We start from the raw sequence: 9,501 nt of genomic DNA, 5'->3' as shown, positions 1-9,501 counted from the left end.
AGCTTTGCCAGGCAGAAGGGGCAGGATCCGACCCCCCCAACCACTCGCACCCGGCTGCGGCTCACGGCGGGCGTGTGCCGGCGTGGTGGTGCTGAGACATGCGAGACCTGCAAACCCCACTGCCTTTCGTTTCTAGAAATAGCAGAATCATTACAAAGGCCAATTTTAAACTAATTAGAGGTGATTTCTTCCTTTGCTGTCTTCCTGCAGGAGTGGCACATTGTAGAAGAGCGACCTGGGCGCGCAGGCAACGTCCCCTCACGCAGAGCCACCTCCCGTCCCCTGCGCGGGGCTGGCGGGGAGCTGCTGACAGCCCCCGGGCCGCCGAGCAAACCGCTGCTGCGAGCCCACCTCCGGAGGCTTCTGCATTCATCTGTGACAAGGGAACTGCCTCTTGCTGTAAGAAGAATTAGAAACGAATGAGAAGAATCCAAAAGGCAAAACCCCAAATGCTCAAAACTGCCCAATTTGCCTTTTCAAGCCGCCGCCTGTGCTGCAGCCACCCCGGAGGGTCCAACAAGGTTGTGCACATTGCTGCAAATTTCCCAGCTGAGCAAATTACTCAGAAATCAGTGATGGGAAGGGGAGATTTGTTCATGTTCCAGTATAATTTTGCCCCAAACCTCTGATAAATGAGTCAGTTTGGAAGGTTGAGGCTGAAAAAAGAGCTTTTTGTGAGCACAGAGATGGGGAGGCTGGAAGGTCTCGGGTGAGGAGCCCCCCAGCTGTGGGACTCTGCACCACACTGCACCCACAGACCTGCTCTTGCTGCGGGGAAGGAAAGAGAAGAGGCTTGTGTCAAAGAAGCAAATATTTTATTGTGTAAAAACCAAGCAGACATCCGACTACAGCCTCCCATTGCCACACGCGCCGCAGCGCTGCCTTGCACGCCACTGGGATGTGCCCAAGGGGCAGGAGCTCTGAAACCACGTACAGATCTGTCTTCAAGTATCTGCGGAATTATAAAAGCTTCAGAGAAAGTCTCAGCCCCTGGAAACTGAAAAAAAATAAAAGCGTATAAAGAGAGATTTCTGGAACGTGCAGCTCGGTTTGGCTGACCCGCCAACTCCGCTGTTGCTGGGTGTCACGCCGAGACCCAAAAGCATCCTTCGGCCGCTCGGCTGATTTCTGAGCAGCACTGCGTGGGATGAGAGATCCGGGCTGCGCCTTCTGGCTTCGAAAGGTTTGGTGTTCCTGAAGCTCTTTGCAGCGTGGCCTTCCCCCGGGCAGCGTGGCTTGTCACGAGGCATCTGTGGCAGCCGCTGGGTTTTAATTACAGCACCAACTCCCGAGTCAAACGACTGCAGGAGAACAAGGAAGTCCCTCGTCCCCGCGGCTGGCCCTGAGCAAAGCTGCGGCGGTGGGGAACAGGGCAGGAGCATAAAGACACCACGGTATGTTTAATTTAAAAACAAAAGAAGTCTCATCATCTGTAAAACCATCCCATGACTTTTGGGGAGCCGCTTTCAAGTCTCCGTTTAAAGGCCGCGTCCCCGATGGGGCGGAGGATCGGGGAAGCAGATTGCCCGGCCGCGGCTCCTGGCTCGGTGGAGCGCCGAGGCCAGGCGCTGCGCTTCATCGAAACAAAGTCTGGAGAAAGCGGGACGTTTCATTATGCAAATTGTGCTTCCTGGAAAGAAATGTTTTATTAACACGCGCTCCCTTCTTGTGTTGGCTTAGTCAATTTGGTCACAGCTTGACATCCAGTAAGTTAGTCTAAAGGCAATGGTTTTACAAAATGTTTTTTCTAATCTATTTTAAACACTTAATTACAGTTGCGGCGCATTCATTAGGGACTTTGCTTTCAAACCTGGATTGCAGTAATAAATCCTAATTCTCGAAGTGTCGGTTGCAATACAGCCGTTGGCTCCAAGTGGGTGTCAGAGGCAGTTGCTAACTGGGGGAAGCTCGCCTGACCCGGGCGGGACCCCGCTCCTCTGGAGGGGGTGACCTCCCGCGCCCAGCCAAAGCAAATTCCAAATTAACCAACGAGCTGGGGCAGCTCAGCGGGGCTCGGGGGGATGCGCCTGCCTGGTAGGAGCTGGGCAACGCTATTTTCAGGAAACTAGGAGGCCGGGGAATGCAGTAGACTCGGAGCTGGTGGTGTGGCCGGCTCTGGGGCTGTCCCCGGCACCGTCCCCATTGCCCACCCCCCTGCAGCTCCAAAGGGGGCAAGGAGAGGGCAAGGGGGGGCTGGTCCCCAGTGCTGCACAGCCCGCGGGGCAGCCCTGGCACCGTCCCGGCTGCCGCAGCGGGGGGAGCACAGCCGGGCATTGGGCCTGAAGCCAGGCCAGTGCCTCCCCTCCCCTGGGCTGCTCCGGTGTGACAGGGGGGAGCGCGGGGAGCCCCGCTGGCCCCGGACACCCTGTCCCCACGCACCCCACGGCATCGGTGCGGGCACCGTGTGGGCTGGAGGGGCAGCGGCTGAGGGCCAGCGCCTAAAACCTGCCACCGCTGCTCTGAGCCAGCCGCCGGTCAGCCGAGCTTGGTTACCTTAATCTTTTCCCAGATATTTCCTCATGATGCTGTTGACATCATCTTCCTTCCCTTCTGCCTCTGCCCGGTGGCTTGCCCCGGTGCCCTGGGTGCCGGCTTTGCCGCTGCACCCCTCCCCGTCCCCTCTCTGGGGCTGCGGCCGGCGCTTGATGCTGTCAGCGCTCCGGGAGGAGACGAGTGAGCCAGAGGATGAGGAGGAGTCGGAGAGGTCCCCAGGGTCCTCCCGGGGGACTGGGCTGTGCTTGGCCTTCGTCTCGGAAGACGCTGAGCTGCCCGCTATGGCCTCATCCTCGAAGCGGACGGTGAGGGGCCGGTGGCCGTCCCTTCTGTCCCTCCCGGGCTTGGCCAGGCTGCTGGTGGAGCGGGATTTGCGAATGGCCGGGAGGAAGTCGTCAAAGTCGACGTTGGTTCTCCTCTCATAGTTGAGGGTGGGTATTCGCCAGCTGAAGGGATCACTCCCCTTCCCCTCACTGGATGCCGAGCTCAGGAGCCCCCCGGAGCCCATTCCCACCTCCACGTCTTCCATCGACGGCTCCAAGTAGCTTCTCCAGGAGCTCGTTCGCGGCGTGCCCAGCACATCCATCCCCACAGCCGGGGAGCTCGGCCGGCGGCTGGAGCCGTCGAAGCTTTGCAGGAGGGAGTCATAGGAGCCGAACTTTGATGCTCTTTTCAGCACTGGAGAGCGAGCCGGCTCTGAGGCCATGCTCCGCAGGCTGGAGGAGCGCACGAGGCCGGCACCTGCTCCTTCACCTTCCCCTGGCCGATTCCCATCCAGCTTCCCCAGGGAATCCTCCGCCGCCGGGAAAGCCCGGCAGCGCCGCAGGGCTGCGGCACCGGTGGTGCGGTAAATGGGGAGGGGAGAGTCATCACCCAGCACCGGGTGCCCTTGCTCCCGCTCCACTGCCCGCTGCCGCCGCAGCTCCTCCACGTACTCAGAGAGGGCGGCCGATGAGCTGGGCACCGGCCCTGCGGCCGGAGAGAGCCCCCTCCTCCTCGGCACCCGCGGAGACAGCGGGCTGGGGAACCTCCTGTCCGGGGCGGGGGAGCCCCCGCGCCGCAGCACCGACGGGGACGTCTCTCCTATCCTATCCACAGGCTTTTTTGGGCTCTCCAGCTCCTCTTCGTCTGCTGGAGGTTTTCCATATTCCCATCTTCTAGCACCGAGCAAGGGACTCGGCATCCTCCCCAGATCCGCAGCATCGACGGACCTGGCAGCACTCCGGGAAGAAGCCGGCCGGCTCGGTGCTGGTTCCTTGGTGTCTCTGCTCGCCCTAAACAAGAGATATCGGCGTTAGTTTAAGCTGCAGGATTTCCAGTGACCGTAATGCCGTTCAGCAAGGACAAAGCTGAGCAGCGAAAAGCTGGTATTGGCATGGCAGTCTCGGAATAAACCGCTGCTGCCGCACCGAGCACTTGGGCAGTGCCCAAAGATTTTATCCTAAATAACTCCAGCTCAGCCAACCTGGCTAAATCCTTGGTGTAGGGTGTGCGGGGCTTTGGCTCTGCTGAACCAACATGTACCTCCAAATGTTCTTTATTTTTTTTCTTGGCAGATTATAGCACTATGTAGAATTTACTTTACTTCTATCAAAGCCAAAGATAATTCACTAAAATTTTATGAAACCAGCTCGCAGAGACCCCCGAATGCACCTTAACATCATTGTGGGGCGTTTCACCCAGGCTGCTGCTAGGGAGGGAAAACAATTGTGAACTGCAAGAAGTAAATAACACCCGTGGGGACGGGACCTGACCCTGCAAACAAGGGTGACGCCGGGACCGTGTGGGCTCTGCTGCTCGCCAAAGAGGAGCCACACGGGTCACTGTCCCCACCACACCCCGTCCCCGGGACCCGCAGCCCCCGCCCGGCAGTCTGCAGGGCTGGTGTAGCCAGAACACGGTGCCAGATTTGGAACAGCATCAGCTCAGCGTGTGAGTCCTGCTACCGGGACCGCAGCTTGTGCAGAGTGCGTATGTGGAGCAGCAGAAAAGTACAATAACAGGAATAATAATAATTATTATTATAATATGGCACGGCCCTCAGTGCTGAGAGCAGAGCAGCACTCAGCAGGTCTGTGGCTGGGGCCGGCGCATGGTGCCAGCCTGCCAGGAGCTGATGCCCAGGAGGAGCCTTGCCCGCCAGCTGGTTTCCCTGATTTAACTCCTGCTCCTCTCCCTGGGGCCGCAAGAGCTGCTCTGGCACCGCTGCGGTGACACCGCTCCCACCCCTGCTCAGGCCCCTTGCTGAGCGGGATGGGGACACGGTGGCAGGAGCAGGCGGTGGTCCCGCCATCCCCCAGGCACTGCCTGTCCCTCCCCAGTGGTGCTGAGCACCCGCTCTGCCAGGGCTGGAGCTTGGCAGCATCACCCCAGGCACCGCGGGATGCCGATGCGGCGCCTGTTCTGCGCCGAAGCCCCTCTCAGGCGGCTGGACCTGGGCACGTGAGGGCTGCAGAAAGGGCTTCTCTGCGCCAAGCCCGTCCCCTTCCTTGCGGCTGATGCACGGAGACGGGGAGGGGCTGCAGCCAGCGGTGGGCTCGGTGTCGCTGGTGACACTAAGCCCCCCGAAGTAACACTTTACATCCCCCCCCCAAGTGCTGACGTTGTCTTGAAGGGCCCGAAAAAATCCCCTGTATTTTGTGCCCGTCCTGCTGTAGGGGAAGGCAAAGGGCCTCCTTGCCAGCACAGGGCTGAAACAAAGCAGAGCTCTGCAGAGCTGCGCCGCGTCCCTCCTCGGCACATCGCTGCGCATCACCAATAGCCAGTTACTATCTATAGGCTGCTGGCGCGCAGCCGCTCGCCGGTGAGACGGGGAGCGTGGGAGCCTGCGGGCCACGCGCTCTGGCTAAGGCCGTGCCCAGCGCTGGCAGGTGCCGGCACCGCCGGCGGATTGTCCCCACTCGCAGATACCCCCGGCACTGCTCAGCCACGGGGGACCTGGATCCGGCCTTACCGAGGGGGCTGCCGGGGCGTGAGTTTGTCTGGGGAAGAAAGGAGGAGGGGAACAGAGAGCGAAGGGTAGAGGAAAGCAGCAGACCGTAGATATAAATACATCCCTGGGAGACCCACAGGTGCTGAGGTGCGGGAGCAGTGGTCAAGTTTGACATCGCCAGTAATGAGGCATCCTGCCCCGGGAATGCTGGCGTTGCCATGGGAACGGGCTGAGCGCGGATAATCCAGCCCCACCGCGCGGGACCCGTTCGGACCAGGCTCTGCTGACCCGTGAAATAATTTACATGCCGAGAGGGGTTGAAGGCGAACTCCTGGCCAGGAAACGCGAGCGACTGCAGAAGTGATGGGGCCATGGAGCAGTATCGGGTCCCCGGGCCCGCCGGCACTGCCCGGGGCATGGAGATGCCCGCCCGACCCCGGCGCTCGCCGCCCTACCACGTGCCCGTAGCCCATCAAACGAGACGAAACTATTCGATTATTCAATGCAAAATAAATTTAACCGGAGGTTTAATCTCTCTGAAATGCAGCAACGTCCAGGGCTACCCCGCGCCACCGCACCTGACCCTCCTGAAGCGTCACAGCTGGTTAAGAGTCTGAGACACTTCGATAATGCCGGTTTTAGGATCCGAAATTGCGTCTTGCCTAAGTAGCTGGTGTAATCCTGCCGTAAGAATTTGTAGGGAAATTGCTCCAATCACTCTCCCTGTTTCTGAGTAAAACTGTAAACTGACTGCTGCATGACCAGCTTTCATAAATTAAACAGCCAGCTTCAGAATTTTTCTTTGGTTTTTAAGACTGAGATAAAAGTGAGCTGGAGAGGTAAGAAGCACTAATGGTCTGTGAACACGGACAGTTTACACGCCACTATTTATTGTCCTGTTCAGCATGACGGACAGTTACTATTTTTGTGAAAACCTTCAGAGCCTGAAATGGAGTGAAAGCTCCAAACCCGGGATCGTTCCTCCAGCTCCCACGGTGAGCACGAGGCCCCGCAGCCCCCCGGGCTCCAAGCAGGAGCCGCTGCGTAACGGAGCATCTCCTGCCCCTGCTCTCCCTGCCCCAGGATTGCTGGCACCCAAGACCGCCCCATCCATCCTTGTCTCTCCCACCGGTCACCTTCATTAACCCAGCCGCAGGTGCCGGGGAAAGGGCTGGTTCCCCCAGGGAAGCCGCATCTCTCCGGGCTCGGCTCCTCGCCCATGGCCAGCGCGTGCGGTGTCGGTGCCGCGGCTGCACTGAAATCACCCCCCCCGTTTCAACTCATTGCTTCCTGCCAAAGGAGCTGGAGGACCACAGGGTAATTCCTCCCATGCAACTGGTGGAACAAGCCCAGAGGCCGGAGCTGGTGCTGCCGTGGCCGGAGAGCCCGAGCTGCTGTCCCCTGTCACCGGCCAAGCTGTGCCACCGCGGCTGCACCCCCCGACTCTACCAGCGCCCCGTCCTCATCCTTCGTTCCTTTAACACTACCCTGATGGCTACCAAAAACCCACCCCAAAATCACAGACTGGTTTGGGTGGGAAGGGACCTCAAAGCCCATCCAGTGCCACCCCCTGCCCCGGGCAGGGCCACCTTCCCCCAGCCCAGGTTGCCCAAAGCCCCGTCCAACCTGGCCTTGAACCCTTCCAGGGAGGGGGCAGCCACAGCTTCTCTGGGCAGCCTGTGCCAGGGCCTCACCCCCCTCACAGGGGAGAATTTCTTCCATAGATCTCACCTAAATCTCCCCTCTGTCAGTTTAAACCCGTTCCCCCTCGTCCTATCCCCACACTCCCCGAGTGTAGTGGCTAATCACGGCTCTTGCCCACGCTCCAGCCTCCTCACAAGGCAGGGCTCAAGCGAGATGCTCCCGTCCCATCCTGCAGCATCCTCTGCTCACCCACAGATCCCGGGCTAAGGGCTGCTCCGTAACTCCCAGGGCTTGGAATAGCCCCCGGCAGCCCCGGGGCTGGGTGATGCCGCTGGAGGCAGGGCCACGAGCAGGCAGCAGCCCCCGAGAAAAACTCAGCTGCTTGCCTCCGCGTCAGCGGAGAGGATTTTCCACCAGCCAAAGTCAAACGCAGGGCCCGATGCAGAACTCGGAAGGCATCTCCGTGAGCCAAACGGAGTTCTGCAATATGCCATTCACACCAAAGCAAATGACATACAACAATAATTAGCGAAGATTACATAGCAATTAACATGATTAGAATTATGCTAGTTGAAATAATTTATACAATAAAATCCACACATGCACTGCAACACATGACCAGGGATGAAAGTGTGGCTCGGATGCTTTTCCTGGTAGCTCACAAATAAAGCCAAGACAACTCCATTTCAGGGACAGAAAAGAGACTGGCCTAATTTCTGTCAGAAGAGGATTTTCTTGTCATTCTGTCATCCCCAGAAGAGCTCCCAGTTTCCCATATAATGATTCGCTTTTGACACCAGAGCGTTCAAAAATAAATGTGTCAGATCCCCACCAGCCTTGGGACCCAGGCTCCTGATTTTGTGAACCGAAGCAGAAGGGAAAAGGGTGCCGGGGCGACGCCAGGGCTGCGGGCGCCGCAGAAGCCAGAGGCAGGGTTCCCTGCCTGCACCCCAGGATCGGGTCCTCCGCCACAACGCAACCCCGACCTGCCGGCCAGGGGCAGAATAAACACGTAAAGTTTTGAACTGGCTTCCTAAGGAAAAAAAAAACCTGACAGTCTATGCCAGCTCTGCAACGTGCCGTATTTATTGAGGCTTAGCCCTGCTGGCCAGTTTTGTACAGGCATTTAAATAGCAAAGAATTAAAGAAAACGTTAATCAAATCTCTCATTCCTGTGCACTGCACCGACGGTAACAGCCTTCTATGCTTTCCTCTGGCTTTTGGCAGCTGTTTGTTCAGCAAATATCCCATATGTAGTGCTGAGAAGCGAGTGCTAGGAAGATTCATTTTTCATTACTGGGTGCTTGTGTAAGACAAAGGAATCTTAATAAGGAAGAGCTCGTTTCGCTGATCTCATTTTTATTACCTTACCAGTCTCATCGTCTGTTTGTTTGCATTTCATTCAGCCTCCATCTCAGATTAGCTGAAGCCAACCCCAGCCACGACACCAGGATTTGCAGTTCTCCTCCCCATGACCCCCAGGGACGGAGGCAGATTTTGTCACGCTATTTCCAGGTCTAGCCACAAACTGCCTCTCCCAACGGCCACGGCCGGTCCAGCCTACATACACGCCCTTTTATCACCAATCCAGTGTATTTCAGCTCAGAAATCTGATATCAGCCATAAATCCTGATTTGCTGCCGTTCGCTCACAACCAGAGCTGGGTCCTTCGGCCCAAAGACTCCTAAGCGGTACTTAGGAATTACTTTGCTGAGGGGTCAAATTACTTAACTGGGGGGTCCCAGTGAATTCAGCTGGCTGCTCTGAGGGCTCCCACACCCCTGCAGGTCTCAGCCCTGCCCCACTGCTCTCAAACTCTGCCTCGTACCGGCAATGCTCTGCTTCAGACTGCTCCAGCACACCCGAGGCGCCCGTTGCCAGGGGACTCGCTCCTCGGAAAATTAATTCTGGCAATAGTTATTTCACTCGTACGAAGCAGGTGAATGCAGCGGGGACGCATCTTGCCAGAATTGGAGTGGGGAGCTTCATACTAACGTCTGCAATGAAACGGCAGTCTGCAAAGCCCATCAAACTCCGTCGGTGCGGAGCATCCGTCTACAGACCTGCACACAACCGGGTGCTGCAGCGAGATGTGCCCAGCGCCCTGTCCTGTTCCGGGGAAAATGGGGGAAAAAGCCAGGAAAAGAGCGATGCATGTCCTGGAACAGCACCCCGGGGAACGCAGCGCGGTGGGGCAGGCCCTGAGCCAGGGGCTGCAGGCAGGGCAACCGCCAGCCCCGAACCGAGCTGGTGGGGGCCGCCGCGCCCCCGGCCGCCACACGCGCTGCTCCCTGTCACAGGGCTGCTGTTCCGCGGACCTCACACCCAAACCAGACAAAACACCTTCCCGAGGGGGGGACGATGCTCTCTGGAGCCGTTTTGGCCTCGCACTGCTCCAGCCCCAACACCCAAAGCTCCATCTGGGGTCCCTC

The 9,501-nt window shown here is 58.3% G+C and overlaps 1 protein-coding gene across 1 annotated transcript in view; it reads right to left on the bottom strand.

Moving 5' to 3' along the window:
- Window positions 1-813: 813 nt before the first annotated feature.
- MYO18B (myosin XVIIIB) overlaps window positions 814-9,501 on the bottom strand; it is a 66,505-nt gene continuing 57,817 nt past the window's right edge. The window contains exon 34 of the mRNA XM_026859991.1: window positions 814-3,767. Within this exon, the coding sequence (XP_026715792.1) occupies window positions 2,495-3,767 (1,273 nt within the window). The 3' untranslated portion in view covers window positions 814-2,494. The remainder of the gene's footprint in view (window positions 3,768-9,501) is intronic.

The sequence above is a fragment of the Athene cunicularia genome (genome assembly GCF_003259725.1).
Source record: "Athene cunicularia isolate RWA chromosome 15 unlocalized genomic scaffold, athCun1 chr15_part1, whole genome shotgun sequence".
Lineage (NCBI taxonomy): Eukaryota > Metazoa > Chordata > Aves > Strigiformes > Strigidae > Athene > Athene cunicularia.
This window is presented reverse-complemented; position numbering and strand designations above follow the sequence as displayed.